Source organism: Neomonachus schauinslandi, chromosome 11, assembly GCF_002201575.2.
Source record: "Neomonachus schauinslandi chromosome 11, ASM220157v2, whole genome shotgun sequence".
NCBI lineage: Eukaryota > Metazoa > Chordata > Mammalia > Carnivora > Phocidae > Neomonachus > Neomonachus schauinslandi.
The window spans coordinates 8,947,544-8,971,609 of NC_058413.1; the positions used below are offsets into that span (position 1 = coordinate 8,947,544).

General features: G+C 53.2%; 1 protein-coding gene across 2 annotated transcripts; it reads right to left on the reverse strand.

Moving 5' to 3' along the window:
* Positions 1 to 14,680: 14,680 nt before the first annotated feature.
* On the reverse strand, positions 14,681 to 21,001 carry SLC3A2 (solute carrier family 3 member 2). 2 transcript variants are annotated; one of them, XM_021684947.2, is made up of 9 exons: positions 20,425 to 21,001; positions 19,877 to 20,050; positions 19,122 to 19,216; positions 17,089 to 17,157; positions 16,924 to 16,982; positions 16,373 to 16,553; positions 16,134 to 16,277; positions 15,294 to 15,377; positions 14,681 to 15,182 (listed from the first exon to the last, which is right to left on the reverse strand). In XM_021684947.2, the coding sequence occupies exons 1-9, from the start codon at positions 20,855 to 20,857 to the stop codon at positions 14,820 to 14,822; spliced, it is 1,602 nt and encodes a 533-aa protein (XP_021540622.1). In that variant the 5' UTR covers positions 20,858 to 21,001; the 3' UTR covers positions 14,681 to 14,819. The 2 variants fall into 2 exon arrangements, with proteins under 2 accessions (XP_021540622.1, XP_021540621.1); XM_021684946.2 differs by having other exon boundaries at positions 16,134 to 16,217; positions 20,425 to 20,992.
* Positions 21,002 to 24,066: the final 3,065 nt, after the last annotated feature.

Genomic DNA, 24,066 nt, shown 5'->3' on the forward strand with positions numbered 1-24,066 from the left:
AGCCGACGGGTCCTCTCCTGTGAGCTCCCCGTCCAAACCATGCATGGCCTCCCAGCCGCCCTTATGTCCAGGCTCCGCCTGGCCCCAAATGTTCTTTCCTTCTATCCTCAGCAAGTGCTGAGTCTGTGAATAAAACCACATGACTAGCAGGCGCTCTGGGGCCTTCTTTCCCTGTGTTGGATCCCAGGCCTGGTCTTAGGCCAGGGCAGAATGGGATGGGAGGGCTCAAGTACTGTGGAACGTGGGCCACTTCCCTGAGCCTGGTACCGGGAGGGGCAGCACTGAGTGGCTGGATCTCCTGAAACCTGTGGGCCCCAGCACTCCAGGGTCCCCGGCTCAGATGAGTAGGGCTCTCATGGGCAGGAGGGAGGCCAGATGAAATGAATTGCCCGTGCCCATAGCCCAGCATATTCTCTATCGGCTTTGTCATATGTGGCTGCTCTGGGGCCCTGTTAGACCCGGGGAGAGCAGAACTGCTCCAAGGCCCCGTTTACAGATGGGGAGACTAAGGCCCAGTGACCCAGGAGGACTATTCAGGGTTACCCTACAAAGCAACACCCAGGCTTCCAGGCAATTCACAACCTCCTGACCCCTGGACTATGGAGAGGGGACACCTGGGGTCCAGGCCAAAGCACTCCATAAAGGGGACCCACAGGCCGGGTTCTAAGGCATCTCATTGGTGAGGGGGCCCTAAAGCCTAAAGCAAAGAAATCTTAGCGAGGTTAGTCCCACAGCATAGAGTAGTGGTTCTCAAAGTGTGGTTCTCATTGGGGGTCCTCAAGACTACACTTAGGTTCAATGATTTGCTAGAGAGACACACAGAACTCAGAAAAGCTGTTACACTCACGGTTAAAATTTATTACAGTAAAAGGATATGAATTAAAATCAGCAAAGGAGGGGTGCCTGGGTGGCTCAGTTGGTTAAGCATCCAACTCTTGATTTCCACTCAGGTCATGATCTCAGGGTTGTTGAATCGAGCTCTGTGTCAGGCTCTGCACTGGGTGTGAAGCCTCCTTAGGATTCTCTCTCTCTTTCACTCCCTTCCTCCCCCCCCCCACCTCCCGCCGTGCTCTCTCTCCTCCTCTCTAGGAAAAAAAAACAAAAAATCCTCAAAGGCTAATGGCACATAAGGCAGAGTCCAGGAGAGACCAGGTGCAAGTTTCCAGTATCCTCTCCCAGTGGAGTCACGGGGACAACACTTAATTCTTCCATGTGTGACAACATGCACAAAGAATTGCCAACCACAAAGCTTACCTGAGCCTTGGTGTCCAATGTTTCTACTGGAAATTGTTCATGTAAGCCTGGCTGACCCACTTGGCTGGCCTTAGCTACTCAGTCTCAGGCCCCTCCAGAGGCTAATCTGATACCACAAGGCCCACGGCCCCCAGGTAAGCAAAGACACTCTTATCAGGCAGGATATTCCAAGGGCTTAGGGGTGATCTCCCAGGAGCCGGGCGAGGACCAAAACTTTCTCTGGAATGGGCCAGGTTTGGACCACCCAGACCTCCTGAGTTAATCCTTGAAGGCACCGCCGTCCTGACCAGGAGCATTTAGCATCACCCAGGAACTTGTTAGATCTCTAAGTTCTCAGGGTCACCCCAGATGTACTGAACCAGAAACTCTGGGGGTGGAGCCCAGCCCTGTGCTTCAACAAGCCCTCCAGGTGTGCTGATGCGGGCTAAAGTTTGAGAAACGCCGACCAGAGGAGTGAGGTCCTGGGTGGGCTGAACTTTTACAGAGAAGGCATGGAAGGTCAGGACACAACAGTCAGGACTCCCGGAAGCCTTCGGAAGGGAAGCTTCCCACACTGTCAGCTCTAGGCTCTAGGAGCGCCCCTTCCTCACCACTGCTCCCTGGTAGCCCTGAGCCCCTGCAGGGTTCAGCGCCCCGCCCTGTGGCGAAGGCACTGGAACAGAAGTCTTGGTGGCAGAGAGCCCGAGTCTGAGGAAGCCCAGCAGCGTTCGGAGAGCAGGAGCACTGGAATCACATCGGCCTGAGCTCCACCGGAGGCCAGGAGAGTGAGGTCAGGGCTGGTGTTCACATCAGGAATGGGGTTAGCCGTTCACACTTGTCCCTTTTGGCAGGCGCGGGTCCTACCTGCCCGTGGCCCCTCACCACGCAACCCTAGGCAAGTCTCTTATTTTCAGGATCCTCAAGGGGAATGAGTTCCTGGCAGAAGACGGAAGAGGGCGGGACAGATTAGAAAGAAAACACCTCCGTGGCTCTGCGACCAGTGTTAACCACAGGACGGACGAGGCTGTTCCAGACCCACACCTTTCCCTACACCTCCAGCGGTGGCTTTACAGAGTCCAGAGGCCCATCCCCCACCCCCGGGCGGGGGGAAGAAACGGGGCTTGCACAAAGGAGGATCGGGGGCAAGCCTGGGTGGGGGAGGGCGTGCACCCCATGAAGGCAGCATCCCAGAAATGGGGCCTGTGCCCTGCAAGGCTCTGAAGCAAGATTCCTTCAAACCCAGCTGCCAGAAGATGGAGGAAATGGTTTGAGGCTGACAGGACAGGGTGGCTGGATATGGGATCAGTCCACCCCAAACACCGCCACCGCCCCCCCCCCGCCCCCCGGCCCTGAGGGAGTCCTTCTTGGCCCCGGAAACAAGGGCTGTTTCGAACGTGAACAAGAAGTGGGGAAAGAATGAGGTGGCTTTGTGAACGCCACCTCCTCCCCCTACCAAGTCGGAGCAGGCCTAGAGAAGGGGCACCGGGTAGGACTCTGCCGTGCGGGCTGCCCCCTCCCCGCCACCCCGCCGTTCCCACCGTATCACTTGAGCGCCATCTGCTGGCAGCCACGGTAATTGTGCCGAGAATCGTGGCGCTTAGAACCTGCCCGGGCTGCTTCCCAGAGAACAGGACCCCAGGACAAAACATACAGTAGATGGTCTTGGCCACCTCAGCAACTGCCCCCCACATCTCGGGAAGAACCCGAGTCCCCGGAAGGACCAGTTCATTTGGCTACTAGGCTAAACCCGCCGAGGCAGGCCCGTCCTCTCTCCTGTATGCCGGTTTCACCAGACAAGTAGGAGATGGGGGGGGGGGGGAGACTTGGCATCCAAGGACAGCGCCCCCCGCGTTCTCCCAGTGCCTCCCCCAGGCTTTTGGAATCCTGTTTCATTTCTTGGAGCCTAGCTCTGATTGTACAGAACAGATGCTGATCCAACTGGACACTCACCTTTACAACACAAAAGCCTTTGGAATGCCAGGTGTCCCACTCCAGCCTCAAGCTCCAAAGATTTTGAGGTGATGTCTTTGTTCTTAGCATCTTTGTAACATACACAAACTGCATAAGTCCAGGAATCAGACTATCACACAAAATAGGCCTGAAAATTACTGTCACTCCCCCACCCCCGTCCCTGTACCTCCTCCACCCCCCAGTTCTACTCCCACTCCTGGTGTTCCTGGCCTGGCTAGCACCACCATCCCCGCAGTGCTCAATCCAGAAATCTGTGAGTCATCTTGGACTCCTCCTTTTCACTCCCTGTACCAGTTGGTCAGTCCACCTCCCGAACAGTTCCTAAATTCGTCCAGCGCTCTCCATCTGTCCCGTCACCATGCTAGTGCAAAAGTGCTTGAAATGCTGAAATTATCCCTTAATTCAGGGGTTAACAAACCTTTTCTATAAAGGGCCAGATAGTAAATATTTTAGGCTCTGTGGATCAAGAGGCAAAATTAAGGATATTATGTAGGTACTTATGTATTATAGTCTCTGTCACAACTATTCAGTTCTGCAATAAACAGCACATAAGTGAATGAACATGGCTGTGTTCCAATAAAACTTTATTTAAATTCCACTGAGCTTTGAATTGCATATAATGTTCATGTGTCACAAAACGTTATTCTTCTTTTGATTTTTTTTTCTGGCCATTTAAAAATGCAAAACCCATTCTTAACTTACAATGGGTACAAAAACAGGCCGACCAGCTGTAGTTTGCCAACCCCTGACTTAATTGATCCCATTCCCATTCATTCTCCATGCTTCAGCCAAAGGGATTTTGCCAAAACTTAGATCCGATGCTGCCAATCGTTTGCTAACAACTAGCCAATAGCTTGAGATAAAAATGCAAGCCCCTCAGCCTACAACAGCCTTCCATCCAGGCTTTTCTGTAACCCCTCAGTCCGTTGACCCTAGACAGCCCCAAAAATTCTCCTGGTCCTCACACAGGCCCCAAGCCCACTCATTCATGCTTTTCACTCCTTCCAGTTCCTCTGCCTAGAATTTTCTTGCCCCACTAAAAATTCTGTTTCCTCTACACTCTACTCACAAAATGTCTGACACCAAATGGAGGGTTGTTGGTTTTTGTTTTTGTTTTTTTTTCCACACCAGCTAATTTTCCAACATCAGCCAGGTGTCCAGCAATTGATTCTGATGCTATCTATCTAGCGAGGTCCGGAAGGGTCCCGAGCGCAGGAGCTTCTATTCCCGTGGAGTTGGGGTGCACCACCCTCCCAGCACATGAATGTGTTCACTGACTGGGAAGCCCTCTGAACCCCATACTTTAGGGATTTTTTTTTTTAAGATTTTATTTATTTGACAGAGAGAGACACAGCGAGAGAGGAAACACAAGCAGGGAGAGTGGGAGAGGGAGAAGCAGGCTTCCCGCTGAGCAGGGAGCCCGATGCAGGCCCGATCCCAGGACCCCGGGATCATGACCTGAGCCGAAGACAGACGCTTAACCGACTGAGCCACCCAGGTACCCCTAATGTAGGGATTTTTATGGAGGCTTCATCATGTAGGTGTGATGGATTATCAACTCAATTTCTATCTCCTCTCTCCTCCCTGGAGGATGAAACGGGCATTCAAAGTTCCAAGCTTCTAAGCCCCCACTCGAAACTATGCAGGAGCCTATCAAGAGCCATCACATTAAAAAAAAAAAAAAAGGCACTCCTATCACCCAGGAAATTCCAAAGGATTTAGGAGTTCTGTGTCAGGAACCAGGATCGAAGACCAAATACTAAGAACAAAAGATGCTCCTAACATCCCTATCACTCGGGAAACCACAAGGGGAAATTCAGGAGTATGGCCAAGAGTTTGGGAGGCAGAGTTGGTGAACTAGAACAAGCCTCAGTTCCCTCCTTTATAAGGATATGATTGTGCGGAGCCTGTCATGTATTAAGCACTCAGTAAACATTGGTTTCCTCCTCCATCCCACCCCCCCCACCCCCCCCCCCCCCCCCACCCCCCGCCATGGTCTTTGCTTTCCTTTTCACCTGCTCCTCTCCCTCTGCCCAGCCAAGTCCAGGGGGTGGGAACATGAAACCATGGCCACTCAGGAGCAGAAAAGTCCTGGACACACTGTGATACAGTGGACAATAAACGATCGTTATTATATTTTTGCTGCCCCAGACAACTGGGAAGCAGGCAGAAAGCCAGGGGTCTCTCTGACTCCTATCAGCATTCTCCTTGCTCTGACATGCAGACAGCACTCTCTTTGGATCCTGAAAATCCCTCAAACTGGATGTCATTAATGTCCCTATCTGTGATTTAATAAGAAATATATATTTGGGGGCGCCGGGGTGGCTCAGTCGGTAAGCGTCTGCCTTCGGCTCAGGTCATGGTCCCAGGGTCCTGGGATCGAGCCCCACACCAGGCTCCCTGCTCAGTGGGAAGCCTGCTTCTCCCTCTCCCCCTCCCCCTGCTTGTGTTCCCTCTCTCGCTGTGTCTCTCTCTGTCAAATAAATAAATAAAATCTTTAAAATATATATATATATATATATATATATATATATATATATATATATTTGGTCTTTGTCCCCCGTTCCCAACACAGAACTTCTAAACACTTTGGAATTTCCTGAGTGAGAGGTGTGAGAGAAGCACCTTTTATGATTTACAAGCTCCTTTCAGGTCACACCTGATTTTAGGGCATCAGTCCACCCCAAACACCGCCAATGTAACTCTTGGGGTGGAAGGACCCTACATAGCTTGAGGGGGGTGGGAGTGCTGGTTGCCAGAGGAACCAACCCCTGAATGGAGGGTTGGAACTTTCAGCCCCACTGCTGACCTCAGGGAAGGGAGAAGAGCTAGAGATTTTATTACAATCACTAATGGCCGAGGACTTGATCCGTCATGTCTACATGATGGCATCTCCATAAAAACTCTTAAATGACAGAGAACAGAGGGTTTCCAGGTCTGTGAACACATCAAGGTGCTGGGGCGGGGGAGGGGGGGTTGTGCCCAGAGGGCATGGACGCTCCATGTGCACCTTCCCTCCCTCGAACCTTGCCCCATACATCTCTTCCATGTAGCCGTTCCTGAGTTGTATCCTTTATAATAAACTGTTAATAGTAAGGAAAGCAAAAAAAAAAAAAAAAAAAGTAAGGAAAGCACTTTCCTGAGTTCAGTACATCATCCTAGAGAATTATCAAACCTGAGGAGGATGTTATGGGAGCCCTTTGAACTGTTAGCCCGTTGGTCAGAATTTCCAGTGACAACCTGACATTTGTAACTGGCATCTCAAATGAGGGCAGTCTTGGGGGAATGAGCCCTTAACATGTGGGATTTGATATGGACTCCAGTAGATAGTGCCAGAATTGAACTGAATTGAATTGAATTGAATTGAATTGAATTGAATTGAATTGTAGGAGAAGTGGTTGGTGTGAGAAAACACACACACACACAAACATTTGGTGTCATAAGTGTTGTGAGTGAAGAGTTCAGATCACCTCCTACGTGGAGAAACTGAAGCTAATAGGTTTAGATAGGGTAAAGAGTCCATCCCCAAGTGATCTCTGAGCCCAAGTTCTCCTCCCCTTCACCCTGGCTGCCTCCCTGGCTGGGCGGCTCATTCAACTTAGCAGGGCCAGTGTCATGATCTCCTCAGCCCCAGGGACCTCACCTCTATCCCAGAGTCCTCAACTGCTGCTTCGTGGGAGCTTACACTCCCGCGAGTCGCCGCCTCCCCACTCCCCTGCCATTGACCTTCCTCCCCTGAGAAGCCTGAACCATGCAATCTTTCATCCACACCACAACTATCCATGGCCCCCTGGCCCCTGGTTTCCACTGCAAATGTACCCCCCGGATCAACCCCACCATCCAGCTTCCCTGATCCTACACATGGACAGCCAAGCACAGCTGGGGAAACGTCCCACTACCTTCGTAGACTGGCATCAGACCAAACACAGGGCTCCTGACCTCAGCCAATGGGCCTCATGGTGTCATCCACTTCTCCTCGTACTTGTCCTCAGTCAGTTCCCTGGCCATCTCCCCAAAGGTGTCCTCGACTTTTACCTCTCCTCGTGCCCCCTGCCCTCCACCCTCACAATGTGTGCCCTTGCCTCCCGTGTGTTCATTTGAATGAGACCAGACTCTCAAACTCTTTGTTGAAGAACCCAGTCACGGGGATTGCTTTACCTCCTGCACGTGAGAGGAGAGGGAGGTGCCAATGCTCCCCGACTCTGGCTTAACAAAAAAAAAAAAAAAAACCGCACAGGTATTTATACCTTCGAGAAAACAAAGATGTGAATTTAAATATTATTGCCAGGGCAACCCATTATTAAGGAAGACAAGCAATCAGAAAGAATCACAAGCTTTGTAAAAGTTAAAGGTTACTTTCACAGGACAAAGCAACTGCCTCTTAAATGTGATTGTCTGATAAGATTCTCTTGTTAGAAATAACATTTGCAAGGATGGTTTTAGGCTGCAGGAAAGAAGCTCCTTTCATTTCTGTGACTTCAGAAAAAGAGGGAACATTTTCTCCTTATGCTGAGGTGGGGTGTTTTTCATCACCACCAGTTAGAGGGACCTGGAATTTTTTTTTTTTAAGATTTTTATTTATTTATTTGTCAGAGAGAGAGAGTTCACAAGCAGGGGGAGCGGCAGAAGGAGAGGGAGAGGGAGAAGCAGGTTCCCCGTTGAGCAAGGAGCCCGATGTGGGACTCGATCCCAGGACCCCGGGATCACGACCTGAGGTGAAGGCAGACGCTTAACTGACTGAGCCCCCCAGGTGTCGCAGGACCTGGAATTTTTAAGGCCAAGTGCTGGCATTCCATTAGTTAGCACTAAGAGAAACAAGGGCGGTTCCAAATTGGATTGTCTACATTGCCTGGCAGTCCATCAACATTTCCCTCAAACAGTGGCTTTCCCATTCTCCTACATCAGGGCTTGTCCAACAGGAGCTCACATGCGTCACCTGGGATCTAACGTGCAGATTCAGATGCTGACTCCAAAGGTCTGGGGTGCACCTGAGATTCTGCATATCTAACATGCAGGTGATGTGCTTGCTATTAGTCTCCCTCCAGACACTGTGAGTGGGAAGATCCTGGATGTTTATTCATACTTCTCCCCTCTCCTCAAAGCTCCAACCCTGGGGAGGCCCCAGTCCTCACTCTCAGCAGATGACCTCGTTTCCTAGTTCACTGAGAAAATAAAAAGCAGTCTGGGCGTGGAATTTCACAAACTCCCACCACGTCTACCCAGCAACTCTGTCCTCACCTCTGTGCCTCCCGTTTGAAAGCACAATACCGCCGGCCCGCCTGCCCCCCATCCTCACCCTAGATCCTGCCCCCTTTCCCTCCCACAAAGGCATCCACCCAGCAAGTGTCCTCCCTCTGGCATTTCCCCCTCTCACCTTAAGCAAATGTGTGTCACTGCTCCCATCTTAAAGAAACCAAAGACTTCTGTCCCCTTCTTCCTCCTGCTACCCCTCTTGTCCCTCTCTTCCTTAATAGCTCCTCTGTCTATAGGCACTGACTCCAAACTCTCTCCTCGGACCCTCCAGAGCCCCTTCCAGTTGGCTTTTGCCCCAGCTTCAATCAAAGCTGCTCTCGTCAAGGCCACCAAAGACCATGCTGAGAAACCTAACAGCCAAGCCTCTGTGCTCCCACTTGGCCCCCCAGGAGCGCTGGACCCAGCATTTCCCCACCGCCTGGTCTCCAGGGCGCCCCTCCCACCCACCTCACTGCCCCTCGCTCTCGGCGTCTGTTGCTGGCCCCTCGTCTCTGACCTGCTCTGGCCCCTTGCTCCTCTCCTGCCCTCTCTACGCTTACCCTGCTGGTCCCCTCCTGTCATTCTGGGGCTCTCCGTGCTAGCTGTACCCACGACTCCCAGATTCGAATCTCCAGCCCAGGTCGTGCGCCAGCGCTGGAGGGGTACGCCCTGCTGGCATCCTGACCTTTCCACCTACACGTCTGTCAGGTCTCAGGGGCAGCAAGGCCCAAGCTGAGCTGCTCATTTCCCCTTTTACACCTGTTCCTCCAGCAGTCGTCCCCACCTCGGCAAAGGCACGTCCCGTCTTCCCGCTGCTCCGGCCAAAACCTCGAAACCCTCCTGACTCTTCTACACCCAGGGCTCCCCCTCGGCTAAGCAGCTCCCCTGGTGTGAGCTGGGAAAGGGCGCCCCGCGGCACAGGCGTGGGACCTGGGGTCTGAATGTCAGTGCCCCCCATGCCCCGTCCCCACAGCCCACCGCACACACATTGGCAGTGTGTCTCCTGGTGGCGGCCTCCCAGGCTGTTCCAGTTAAAAGACAGTTGTCTTTCCTGCTGCTTGGCGCTTGCTTCCTGCCCATTTCCCGTCTGGGCACTTGCTTCCTGCCCATTTCCCAAGTCTGGCCCTGCCTCGTCCTGGTGGTTCCTGACGGCCTCTCAGTGAACTCTTTCGCTGCTGAAGAAAACCAGGAACACCCACTGAGACTATCCAGAAACTTGTGCAAATCGCTCCTACCCTTCAGATCAGAAAACTCCATTTCTCCACCGTCCCCCGGAAGCGCTCTGGAGGACACTGCCAGAAGACCACCATGACGTCACCGAACTGAAGACCACCTGGGACAGCTCTGCTCTAGCTGATGCCAGCCTCGTCTCTTCTTCCTGCCTTCCCAACCCCACCCCACCCCCAGGGCTCTGTTCTCTTCTGGGGGGTCCCTCCTCCATGTCTGCCCTATAAGTCGTGCCAGTCCTCAGGGCTCCAACCTCTCCCTTCGGCCCTTTTCACCCCCCATGCTCCCCAGGGCGTCCTTCACACTCACGGTATGCAAACCCACCTCTACCCCTCTGCTGAACTGCAGACACTCCCCCTGCTGGGAGCCTCCACCTGCAAGTCCAAGGGCACCTGCACCCAGCACTTCTATGCGGAGCTGATCACCTTCCCGCCCACAGCTGCTTCTCTTCCTCCCTCCCCCACCCAGCCTGAGGGCCCCAGCCTGTGCCCCAACCACCTGAGCCAGAAACTCGGGCGTCACCGCACAGCTCCCTTCCCCCTGCACATCAAGTCCATCCCTCCTAAGCACTCATGAAATCCTGGAGCTTCTTCTCTTGAAACATCTCTCCAAACCATCCCCTCCTCTGCAACCCCACAGCCTTTGCCTCCTTCACTTCCGAATCTTCCAACAGCCTCCCAGAGGGATCCTGGCCACCCTCCACTTCTTCCCCAACAGCAGAGCCTGAGTGAGCTTTCTGGAACTCAAACCTGACCCTGTCACCCCTACCCCATGCTTTCCTACCAGCGAGAGCAGTGTTCCTTTCTCATTCTTATCTCAGCTTCATACAAAGATTCTGGGGTCCTCTCCCAGACCTGCTGAAACAGGACATCCAGGAGAAAAACCGGGACTTCTTTGCCCTAATCTTTAGTCCTCAGACATAATTCAGCATGTTCGCAAAACACTGATCTAGTGATTCCCAAAGTGCTGTGGGAATCATTTCAAAAAGCTGGTTAAAAATCAAAGCCCAGGCTCACCCCTTGGGGATTCCAATTCGGTGGATGTTGAGTGTGAGAGACTTGTCCAGAGGACCCTGCATGCTGGCCACCTGCCTCAACTATGATAACGGGGGCTGAGAATTCCTCCTTCACAGGGTAGCTAGGGGGCTAATGAGACAGCTTCTATGTCTACATCTGCTTCTCTGCTTCCTTCCTCCTTTGACGTGGGCAGTGAATGTGAGGCCGTCCGGGGCAGACTCTTGCAGACTCAGAGCCCGTCTCGTTCATCTTCCCATCTGTTCCCCACGGCACAGAGGTCTGCACATGACCAGGACTTCCCCCAGTGTCTTTGGGAGTTTCTGTGTCTTCGCTTAATTTTTGGTTTCTTCATTTTCTATTTTAAAAACAAATATGGGGGCGGGGCGCTTGTGTGGCTCAGTTAAGCATCTGCCTTCGGCTCAGGTCATGATCCCCGGGTCCTGGGAGAGAGCCCCATATAGGGCTCCCTGCTCAGTGGGGACTCTGCTGCTCCTTCTCCCTCTGCCTCTCCCCCTGCTTGTGCTTTCGCTCACTCTCTCTCCCAAATAAATAAAATCTCTAAAAAGAAATGTTTTTTTAAATATGGAGAAATGCGGGGCGCCTAGGTGGCTCAGTCGTTAAGCGTCTGCCTTCGGCTCAGGTCATAATCCCAGGGTCCTGGGATCGAGCCCCACATCGGGCTCCCTGCTCGGCGGGAAGCCTGCTTCTCCCTCTCTCACTCCCCCTGCTTGTGTTCCCTCTCTCGCTGTGCCTCTCTCTGTCAAATAAATAAATAAAATCTTTAAAAATAAAAATAAAAAAATAAATATGGAGAGACAGAGTTATGTTTAATGGGTACAGTCTCAGTGCAGCACGATGGCGTCCTGGAGGTGGATGGTGCTGCTGGTCAGACCACAGTGTGAATATACTTAATGACAGTGCACACCTAAAAACAATTAACATGGTAAATTTTATGATATTTGTAAAAACTAAACCTGTTCCTCCAGCAGTCTTCACCACCTCAGCAAAGGCACGTCCAGTCTTCCCACTGCTCCGGCCAAAACCTTATAATCTTCCTGAATCTTCCATATCCAGGGCCCCCCCTAGGCTACTCAGCACCCCAATGTGAAATGGGAAAGGGCTTTTAAGAAAGTGAAAGTCTGGGGCGCCTGGGTGGCTCAGTTGGTTGAGCGACTGCCTTCGGCTCAGGTCATGATCCTGGAGTCCCTGGATCGAGTCCCGCATCGGGCTCCCTGCTCGGCAAGGAGCCTGCTTCTCCCTCTAACCCTCCCCCCTCTCATGTACTCTCTCTCTCTCTCTCTCTCTCTCATTCTCACTCTCTCAAATAAATAAATAAATCTTTAAAAAAAAAAAAAGAAAGTGAAAGTCTGGGGCGCCTGGGTGGCTCAGTCGTTAAGCGTCTGCCTACGGCTCAGGTTATGATCCCAGGGTCCTGGGATCGAGCCCCATGTCTGGCTCCTGGCTCAGCGGGGAGCCTGCTTCTCCCTCTCCCTCTGCCTCTCCCCCTGCTCATGCTCTATCTCTGTGTCTCGAATGAATAAATAAAATCTTTAAAAAAACCAACTTATACATGAGGAAACAGAATTAACAAAACAATCTGAAAAGGAAACTATCAACAAACCAAAAGGCAACCTATTCTAACTAGAAGTTAAATTTAAAAAATTAAATTAGGGGGCGCCTGGGTGGCTCAGTCGGTTAAGCGGCTGCCTTTGGCTCAGGCCATGATCCAGGGTCCTGGGATCGAGCCCCGCATCGGGCTCCCTGCTCGACGGGAAGCCTGCTTCTCCCTCTCCCACTCCCCCTGCTTGTGTTCCTGCTTTCGCTGTGTCTCTCTCTGTCAAATAAATAAAATCTTTAGAAAAAAAAAAAAGACAGAAAGTGAAAGTCTACAGTGAATTGCAAACACGAAATGAGGATGAGCCTCCATCTGCAGTGACGCCATGCCACCAACCGGTTGGAAGGGGAAGCCAGAGGCAGAGCAAGAGAGAAACAGGGAGGGCTGGAGTCGGCACCCCGGGAAGGAACCCGAGGGTGTGGGGTCTCAGGAAGAGGAGAGGCCCGGATCAGACAAGGGCCAGGACCCAGAGGTGCTGGTAGGAGGCAGAAGGGCCATGGAAGGCAGAAAGGGCCGAGGCCCAGCTGGCTGGCTGCCAAGTGAGTCTTCACAGGAACTGTGCCTTCGCACCAGATTGCCAAGCGCCTGCCCTCGCAGCCCTTGGCACAGGCGCGGGGCAAGGGAAACCAAAGTGAGGAAACGTGGACTGGGCCTTAGCTGGGGCATCTAGTCCCTTGACCTGTCCCCTATACCAGGACCCCTTTAGAGGCCCAGGCCGCATCCTGCAGGAATCAAGTGTTCCCCAAGGGCTATGAGGCCAACGAAAGGATCAAGACTGCAATAGAAAGATCCAACAGAAAATCCCATGGTTCTACCTGCAAAGTCAGCACACATAACTCCTCCACAGCTGTCATCCCGGTAGGTCTACTAAGCTGCAGCCGTAACACCCCCCTCACCACCTAGCCTCCCTGCTAGCGGGACAGCCAGTGAGTCAGCAAAACCCAAAGTTAGACCACACTCGCTGCTCAAAACCCTCCAATTGCCATCCCACTCCCTCAGACCCTGTGTGAAGTTAATCTTGGCCAACATCTGGACTTTGCCCTCGGTTCCTGGGAGGTGATCTCTAAGTCCCTGGAATGTCCTGATAGGAGTGTTTGTCTAGGGCCTTCAGACATCCATCCGTCAGTCTAACAATGTGATTTACAAGAAGTGCTTTGGGACACACTACCTCTGGCGGGGGTGGGGAGTGGACACTCGAGGTCAGCCACATGGGCCCCAGGGAGAACCCTGGACACCAAGACTCAGGTAAGCTTCCCTGCTTGCCCACACTGTGTGTTATAAACAAGGAGGTCTCGGGTCCAGGGCTCCCCTGGGAGAGGACAATCCATTGGGAGCTTCACACCTGGAGCCCCAATTCCACCCTATGCACCCTGTCCTCTGGTGGAAATGTGTATCCTTCCACTATTAAAACACCATAATCTTAGGACTTTCCTGAGTTCTATAAGTCATTCTAGCAAATTACCCACTGAGGATGGTTTGGGGCCTGGAATTCACAGCTGGTGTCTGAAATGAGGGCAGTCTTATGGGGACCATGCCCTCAAGCTGTGCCATTGGCCAAATTCTTTGTGACCACCTTACTCTGACCTTCATGATCTGCCCAACCCGTCACCCAGACCTCACCCCCACCCCCACCCCACCCTTGAGTAAGGCATGCCCCCGCCCGAGGGCACCAGAGAGCCCCCTTTCCTGGCTATCTGGCCAGGAAGACCCTCCTTCAGGCCTTTCAGTCAGACATCACCTCCTGGGAGAGGACACCTCTAGCCCCTCCTCAAACTCCCTCCACCCCAGGCCTCTCCCTCTCTTCCTGCTTTACTCTTTCCCCATGGCACACTATCATTATATCCATGGCACTCTAAATTGTATTCACCTTCTTTCTTCTCCATCTCCTCACTAAACTGTAAGCCCCAAGGAGAGAGGGATTTTGTACTTTGTTCCCACCTGTAACCCCAGGACCGGAAACAATTCTTGGCACGTGCTGAGTACACAGGAGATTCCTGTTGAATGAATGCCCTCTAGTATCCTTTAGAAGTACCTCTTGGAAAAACAGGCCACCCAGCTCCTGCTCTTTCCTCCTAAAAGGCCAAGTCTGCAAAAACAAGGAAACCTGACCACACTTGGCTGGAGACCATTGCTGAGGGGGTAAGACCCAAGAGAGGGGTAAGACCCAAAACCTCCAGGAGAGGCCCCTGGCCCAGATGCTAGTCCTAGCCCTGACACCACATCGTTGTGAGCCTGAAAGGCCCCTCCCTCTCTGGGCTAGAGCAGGGGCAGGGAACTCTCTGGCACTGATCACTGTGATGCCAGGTCTGGGGGGAGGGGAGGGCAGGGGGGGAGGGGTGCCCCTGCCCTGACAGAGAGATGGAGGGAGTACAAGACCTCACCAGGCGGGAGTGACTTTTATTTGAAGCCAGAACACACTTTATCTGGGGTTTCATCTGTAATCTGTGGCAGTAAAAAAAAAAAAAAAAAAAGGAAAAGAAACCAGGACCCAAAGGGCCTGGGGAGGGGAAGGGTGGTGGGTCCTGTCAGGCCACGTAGGGGAAGCGGAGTAACAGCCCCTCATAGGGCTTTAGGTTGAGGTGTTCCAGCTCCAGAGACACACCCTCCTCACGGCCTAGATCGGTGCTGAGCAGCAGATCGACGGTGGCCGGCAGACTGGCGGTGGCTGGCACACCGGAGGCCCCCAACCTGGCAGGCTGGCCTGTATCCCCGAAGTTGAGCACTACCAGGAATCGCTCGTTCTGGTCCCAGTGGCGGATGTAGGCGAAGAGGTCAGGCCCCGAGGAGAGCACGTGGAAGTCTCCGTGGAGCAAAGAACGCTCCTTGCCTCGCTGATCGCTCAGCCTCCGGAACAGGGAGAGGAGAGAACCAGTGTCTTCATTCTGGCCCTGCAAAGGATGGAGATAGCAGGAAAAGATAAAGGGCGGCCCCTGGGTGCAAACTCCTACAAGTCACCTGCCCACCCTCGGCTGAGCAGGCCTGGCCCACCCAAAACCCACCTTTACGGTCATGTTGGTACTTCCACGTCCTGAGGTGTTGGGGAAGCTGGATTCATCCCATAGCATGAATGGAGCCTTCGCAGGCTGAAAAGCAGAGAAAACAGGACTTGGAAAAGGCCTGGGCCTGCTCTCCCTTCTCCTCCCGTTCCCAGCCCCTCGATGGAAAGCATCCCCCCGTCCCTCTGGCCCTGCTCTCTTTTGCACAGGACTGAGCAGCACTGGGTACCTTTATTCTATTTTATCACCTAACTTCACCACCTCCAGCTCTTTTGTGCACTGCTGTACCTCTGTGCATGGCATAGAGGAATTACTCCCTAAAACTGTGGAATAACTGAACGACCAGTTCTATGAACAACAGCTGGGGTGCCAACCTCCAACCCGATGGCTAAAGCTGAGCCAGTGCCTCCGTGCGCTTACCCCGATCATGGCAGGGGCTGCCCATCTCTCGTACTCATCTGGGTCCTCCACTAAACTACGAGTTGCTGGAGGACACAGAGTGCCCTGAATGCGTGCATGAATGACTGAATGAATGAACCCATGAACGGGTGAGTGATGGCTCCCATACTGGATACCTACCAGGGGTCAGCCATTGCATTTTAAAATAGGCCCTCACTGAATCCCTACAAGAAATGCAGTATCCCGGAAGAGACGATCAAGGCGATGGCAGGGAAATGACTCGCCGAGGCCACACAGGGACTGATTAGGGGGCTGAGCAGGAATCAAACGCAGTTCCACCCAAGGCTCACGTCTGCTTGCTACCATCCGCACAGTCCCCGGGACAGAGGAACACAACCACCATCCCCCCCGCCCCGGCGCGTCGGGGAAGACAGCAAGCCATACCAGGCCAGGCAGGGCAGCTACCTCCAGGCCGATCTCATCTCCGTAGCTGAAAACCGGGGTGCCGGGCAGGGAGAAGAGTAACAGCTGGTAGAGGCGGAGGAGATGAGCTGGCACGAGGGCAGTCAGGAATCCCGCCTGAGACAACTGCAGGAATGCATGCACTGAGGTGAACCCCGAGGCCCACCTCTGTCCCCGTCGGCCGACGCCCGGCGCGCTCTCCCCCGCACTGCGGTACTCACACTCCAGCCGCACCAGCGATGCTCAGTGGCATTCAAATACTGGGTGACAAGGAGCTCTGTGCGCTCCCCGGTGAAACCAGAGCTTGCCAGGTACGAGCTCGTCAACAACAGGTCCTTGGTGGAGCCAAGTAGGCTCAGGATCTGCTGAAGGTCAGAGAACTCGGTCCCTGCAATCAAGACCCTGCACAGAGCAGGGTGCAGGGAGAAGGTTGGTAAAGAACAAGAAAAGAATGGGGCGCCTGGGTGGCTCAGTCGTTAAGTGTCTGCCTTCGGCTCAGGTCATGATCCCAGGGTCCTGGGATCGAGTCCCACATCGGGCTCCCTCCTCGGGGGGAAGCCTGCTTCTCCCTCTCCCACTCCCCTACTTGTGTTCCTACTCTCGCAATCTCTCTCACGATTTATTTATAAATAAATAAAATCTTTAAAAAAAAAGAACAAGAAAAGAATGAGGGTTAAGAAGGTTCTCTGGGCTAGGAATTCCCCCGTTCCTGGGGCCCAGCACTCAGCAGAGGGGAATGAAGCAGAGTTGGCGGGGGAGGCCTGGCACCTACCTATCTTCACTGAAGCTCTTGGTCATGTTCTGCCAATCAGCCAAGAACAAAGGTGCATTCTAGAATTGAAAAAAAGCAAAGTTGAGGAGCAAGGAATACTACCAAGCCCTGGAGAGTCCCTCTGCTCTCACCCAGGCTCTGCCTCTCATGTGGAAAGTGACTTACCGTCAGATTCTCTATGTTCCGAACCTGGAACCCATCTACACCGGCCTGCAGCCAAAAACTCAGAGCATCCTACAGGGAAGGCGGTAAAAGAACAGGAGAAAGGTATCAATAATCTGACTCAAAGGCTTACAAAATCCAGCCCATGTCAAATCTTGCCCAGGACGCACTTCCTCATGACCCTGGGAGAGTCACTTGCCTTGACCGGCCTCATTTAACCACCCCTATCATAAAGGGCTAGCATTCGGTTCCCTCCCCTTGTGAACTATCACTGATTCTTAACGCTACAGCATTTCACTTCTCTGTTCCTCCCCAGGGCAAATCACACAGCTTCACCTTTGGACACCTATAGGAAAGGCCCAAGAGAAAAAGTATGTCCGTAAACACAACTTCATTTAACCCCTAGCATGGTGGAATGCTAGTATACTCGTGTCAGAAATGAGGAAACCCTCTCAGAGCAGCAAGGAAGCATGCCCAAGACCACCGTCAGCAAGCAGCAGACACGGGACCGAAATGCTAGCCAAAATCCCACCGCAAGTGTCCTTACTCCTCTCCCAGCGTCCTGAGGCCTGGGGAGGGTAGAAGGAAGAGAGCAGGTCAGAGCAAGGCCAAGGATTAAAGAGTGAAATTCCAAGTATAGCCCCAGGGCAGTCTAGATGATTTGAAAAGGAGTCAGCTCTCAGCACAGGCCCAGGCCTGAATTCCAAGCAAGGGGGGCGGGAGGGGGGGGGGGGGGGGGGGGGACGGTGAACGCAGAACATGGGGCCCCACCCCCACAGCCCCAGGCCCTGTGCTCTCTCCTCTGGTCTCCATTTTCATCTGAAGCTACCAGACCTCACGCCACACCATCTGCAAACACGACGCCTTCATCAATAACTTTTAATTAAGAGATTTTTTTTTTTTAAAGATTTTTATTTATTTATTTGACAGAAAGATAGAGAGCACAAGTAGGCAGAGCGGCAGGCAGAGGGAGAGGGAGAAGCAGGCTCCCCACTGAGCAGGGAGCCGGACGCGGGGCTCGATCCCAGGACCCCAGGATCATGACCCGAGCCGAAGGCAGCCGCTCAACCGACTGAGCCACCCAGGCGCCCCGAGATTTTTTTTTTTTTAAGTAAGCTCTACCGCCAATATGGGGCTTGAACTCACAACCCTGAGATCAAGAGTCACATGCTCTACCGACTGAGCCACCAGGCATGCCTGTCCCCCCATCAATAACTCTGGTTAATTAATTGCTGGTCTTCCAGCAATTAGCGAGGGCTGAACCGGATGACCCCAAGGGTCCTATGGAAATGCTGGGAGTAAAGAATTCTACCTCAGAATCACGAGGGCCAGCAAAGGGTCGGGGTCTGCTCCATTTGTATTCTACCCCCGCTGAACTCGTCAGGGTCCTAGAGCATTGGCATTAGGAGCCCGGATGACAAAGTCCCATTCTCAGCCTGTTCAGTGTAGACTTTACACCTGTACCTTCGTTCAGGGCAGGCAGATTACAGAAATGAGACTACTTGGGACTTCAAATCCTAAGCACAGCAAACCCCTCTGAACCTTAGCTTCTTCATTTACAGCAGAGAGATGTCAGGGTCCTTGTGTGGCCATAGAGACGTTTAGAACATACACAAAATACCTGGCATAGCCCTAGACACATAAGATCACAATGCTTACAATTTCAGACTGGGCTCCACTCCAGAACACATCAAACAAGAGCTGGGAAAACAGGCAGAACAGGAGTCCCACAGAGAAACGGCTTCCTCTCCCAAAAGGAAGAAAAATCAAACCCAGACTGACATCTGAGAGATTCCTTTCCTGGCCCTGTGACCATCAGAGTCAAGGAAACAATCACTGGCCAGAAAAGGAACAAGCAAAAAGGGGGGTGCACCGTTGGCCTACCCTCCTGCCTGTGTGGAAGGAGTGCGTCAGTTTGGCTCCAAGGGGCAAGGGTCCCCTCAGCTGGAGCCAGGCTAGGTTTACAGGGCTTGCCAAGAGGATCAACACAGCCCCAACATCCAGCTCCCACTTGCCATCAGCACCAACTCACTCACCTTCATCTTGGCAGCCACAGAGTTAATCTCCGAGGGGAGGAACCACGAGTTCTGGCCCCTGTAGTTGGGAGTGAGGTCCAGAATGACCCGGATGCCTGGAACAATGGAGGAAAACGTAGTGGTGGGAAAGACTCTGGGGTGAGGGAAAAGGGAGAACAACAAATACAAGCCGGTAGACTACTCCCTATGTATTATGTGGCACAAATGCTTAGATTTGAACCCGGCTTAAGATCTTCTAGGGCAGAAGGCACATAGTGTAGTAGACAAGGCTGAGCTATGGGGCCCTGGGCTCCCCACCCCCAAAGTGAACCCTCTGATTTTATTTGGATATTTTTCTCAAAAGGATCCGCTCCTCTACAAGTTAAAAAACCACTGAATTAGGGATGCCTGGCTGGCTGAGTCAGTAAAGCATGCGAGTCTTGGTGAGTTCAAGTCCCACCTTGGGCAGTGGAGCCTACTTAAATAAATAAATAAAATAAATAAAAATAAACCACTGAATCAGGAAGCCTACATTTTGCAAGTAAGGGCACTGAAGCCCGGAAGTTAAATGGCTGGACACACAGCAAGTAGAAAAGTCTCTGAGCCACTTGACAAATTCATTTTAGGCTGAAGCCTAAAAAACCTCCCCTGTGCCTGCTTTAGGAAAACTCAGAGCCAGTCAGGAGTGGACCAAACAAAAATCCTATCCTGTCTTTCCTGTGGCCAGAAAGCCAACCCCTTCTCAGCTGCTTCGGAGTCAACTCCAGGACACCCACTCTTTTTCTTGGCCGACTGCAAGAGATTGTCAAAATCTTCCTTGGAGCCAAAAGTGGGGTCGATCTGTTCCAAGTTGGTCCCCGCGAGGTCATCCTTCTGGTTCTTGTGAATTGGGCCCAGCACAAAGCCCTTCACCTTCAGGGAGCTCAGGTAATCGAGGCGCCCCTTTAGGCCTGAAACCGGGAAGCAGGGTTAAAGCGGTTAAAGCGAAGCCCCTCTGAGAGGCCCCTGAACTGCCCTAGTCTCCCCTCTCCCCGGAACTAAGTGTGGGGCCGGGGGTGAGCCTGGATCACGACGCTCAGAGTTGCTGATGTAAGGTGCCCTGCACATTACTTCAGAAACGTCAGCGACCGGCTTCCTGCGCCGCAGGGGGAAGGGAAGACGCTGAGTCAGCTACCCTCGCGCAAGAGAGAGTGGGGGCGGTTTTCTTCAAAGAAAGGAAGAAGCTACGTCCCTGGGTGCGGAGACGATTCCGGGCCGGGGACGGGGTGGGGGGACAGGATCGGGGCCGGTGGCCCGTTAAACCAGGGGCGCGCACAGAGCTCACCCGCTAGGTCGCCCCCCCCGGGGCCCTGGAAGGCCTGAAGGTCGCCGATGCGGTAGAGGGCGCCCTTGTGCCACCAGCTCTGCGCCGGCAGCTCGCGGCAGCGCGGGGCCCGCACGATGATGACTACGGCGCCGGCCAGCATGCCGAGCCAGCCGAGCCAGAAGAGCACCAGGAGCGCCCAGCGGGTGCGCACCCAGACGGGGCTGCCCGCCACCTTCAGCAGCTCCTCTTTGGACAGGCCGGTGAACTTGGCCGCGGCCGCTGCCTCCGCCTCGTCGTCGGCCACCTTGATCTTCACCAGACCGTTCTTCTCGGCGCCGCCCGCCACAACCACGGCCATGGCCGCCCCGGACGGCGCGTTCATCGGCTGCTTCTCGGGCTCCAGCTCGTTCAGCTCCACCTCCTTCAGGTCCACCTCTGTGTCCTGGCTCATGGTGCCTGCGGAACCGGCGACACGATGCAGCCTGCGGTCAAGTGGTGGCTGGGCTCCTGCCCCGACCTCCCGCCTCACCTCGGCCTCGGCACCGCCTCCCGGGACCAGGCAGCCCCGCGCAGCTTCGGCGACTGCGTCCGCCGTCTGCCGGGGGACTGGCTCAGCCTCCGGGATGAGGCAGGGGAGCCCCGCCCCCGCCCGCCCCTTAAAGAGGAACGGCCCCGATTGCTCAATCTGGGACCGCTCGCCAACCTGTTTGCCCCTAAGGTTCCTTTCAGCGGGACGCTGAGAGGGCCGAGCCCCGAGCCACCTTTAGGTGGGCGGGGTCTGATTTGTCCCGCCCCCGGAAGGGGAGGGGGAGGGGCAGTCCAGCCTCGCGGGGGTCCCGGGGCCCCTCTTCGCGCACTCCGAGGACGGGTGACTACCCCGACGCCGTCCTCCGTCTGCCCCTGGCCCTGGGCTCAGGCCACCGCGTGGTGGTTCCAACTTCGCACGGCCGCTGGCGCTCTCAGAGCCACCCAAACTCAGCTCCCCCTCTTTCTCCGACCTAGCTTGTCTCCTCAAGCCTCTGGGACTTGGCGCTAGACCTCCACTTCACCGCCGGGCTTACACGTCCTTCAAGACTCATCTTGAGTCCAGTTCAAATAATTCATCATGCAGCAACTATTGAGCACTACAATACTTTGCTTTATTAACTTCACTGAATGAACTCTAACCCGGTGTTCTCCGTGATGTTTTAAGATGAATCTGTTCGGACAGGAGAGTTGAAGCTGACACTCCCCGTCTTACCCCACCCTACCCCCAGTCTCTGGCGCCAGGATGTCGGGCAGCGAGGCATCCGACATCCAGAAGAGCCTCAAGCGCCTGGTGGGCAACCTCGGGCCTGTAGCAAACATTCCAAGGTTGGGCCTCAGTTAGAGGCATCCACCATTTTCCTACAACAGACCAGACTTTTCCCCACTTTGCAGGGCCTCCCACAGAGTAGCCCAATCTCCCCAGGGTGCCAGGGTTCCCCCCCAACCCCCGCCCCCCATGGCTTCACTGTGCTAAGCCTTGGAGGCCGCTGCAGAGGCTTTAAAGACAACCTAAGGGGCGCCTGGGTGGCTCAGTCATTAAGCGTCTGCCTTCAGCTCAGGTCATGATCCCACGGTCCTGGGATCAAGTTCCGCATCGGGCTCCCTGCTCCTCGGGAAGCCTGCTTCTCCCTCTCCCATTCCCCCTGCTTGTGTTCCCTCTCTCGCTGTCTCTCTCTGTCAAATAAATAAATAAGTAAAATCTTTAAAAAAAAAAAAGACAACCTAAGTTCCCTCCACAGAGATCCTGGGATGGAGGGTAAGTGGGGCAGAGACAAGATTCATATCAAGAAATAAATAAAGATTCATAGCAGGGACTGCTGGACATCAACAGCATGGGGTGCAGACACTCAGGAACTTCTTGTTCCTGACTAGTGCCAGCCGGGTTGTTTTCAGAGAGGAGCTGAAGGAAACAAGTTCTTTCTCCCTCTCCCACCTGGGCCTGAAGCCAAGTATTTGGAAGAAAGCAGAGGCCAAGATCTGAAGAAATAGCAGACAGAAAGGGGGGTCAGAGGAGAGCCAAGGGTGTGAAAAGACTCATCTTTTGCCATCCCCTTTCTGCATGCCACAGCCCACTCCCCACCCCCACCCTGGGAAAGCCAGAACCAATTCCTAGAGGGAGGCAGGCCAAGGGGTAAAGGGTGGAGGTCAGACCGGTGCACAAAGATGATAGTAAGTCCAAGGTGCCCTGGGCATGGCAGATAAGTGCCAGCCAGAGGCTCTGAACAGACTTTATTCCCAGGGTGAAAGCTCGAGGTTGAGAACTGGGGTCAGAAGCTCTCCTTGAGATGGTCCAACATAAGACCCCTGGGAACATACTATCTCACTCACAGCCCCCCATGATTCCAGACAGATGAAGCCAATTCCTTCTGTGTGCAGTGAAGAAGCTAGCAACTGACCTCCCCAAGTTTATCACCTCCCCACATACCTTCCACGGGAACTACCCACCCAGTGACATCAGCCTTCGAACACCTGCCAGTCTCACGGCACACCCAGCTTTGTCAGGCCTCTGCATCTTTCTACCTCCCATTCCATGTTCTTCCCTTCCTGTTCTGCCACTTGACCTCGGAAGCTCCTGTCCATTCAAGACCTAGCTCAGATGACGGTTTTTCTCAACTTCTCCAAAAGAATTCTTTGCCATCCACCTCTGCTACAACACATACCCTGTTACATTTCCTTTTCTGGGTGTCTACACTTCCAGATAAGTGGCAGGGGCCTTGTGCTATTTGTCGATGGGCCTGCCTACCTACTGTAGTAGCCTAAGTAGGCACTTCATGAGTGTTTGGAAAACGAGTGGATGAACTGCACCAGTCAAACCCAACTACTTCCCTTCTTAGAAACAACAAAAGGAACTGAGCGTTTGGAAGTCAAAGAGCTATGGAGATGAACGCAGAGAAGGAGGGGGGATAAAAGCCAGAAAGGGTAAAGGAAATACAACCAAAGCCATCTCTTAGAAGAGAAATAAGTACACCATCTGAAAAGTATCTGGCACTCAAGTAAATTAGACAAATGAACAGCACAGCTGCCAGTCTTTCTCTCTAATGCAACCAAGTATCAAAAGAGAGAAACATCAGAGATCTAGCAGATCAATGTATGGAAGAGACAAAGAAGCATTTTTAACATATTATTCTTGGTAGATGACATCAGATATCTATCTGATCAGAGACAGAATACTGATCTCATGCCAGAGGTTAAATAGTAATAAGAGATTCAATTAGCCTTAAAAGGAAGTCTGGGGGCGCCTGGGTGGCTCAGTCGGTTAAGCGGCTGCCTTCGGCTCAGGTCATGATCCCAGGGTCCTGGGATCGAGCCCCACGTCAGGCTCCCTGCTCAGTGGAGAGCTTGCTTCTTCCTCTCCCTCTCCCTGCTGTTCTGCCTACTTGTGCTCTCTCTCTCTCTGTCAAATAAATAAAATCTTAAAAAAAAAAAAAAAAAAAAAAGGAAGTCTGAAGTCTTCCAACATCATCAGCTCCTTCTACCATGGTGGTCACACAATACTGGTGGGTAACATCATTTTCCCATCCCCCGTGACCTTCAGAACTTTCTATCATCAGGCGCCTGCGTGGCTCAGTAGGTTAAGCAGCTGCAGGACATTTGTCTCTTCTCCTTCATTTATTTATCTATTCATTTATTTAT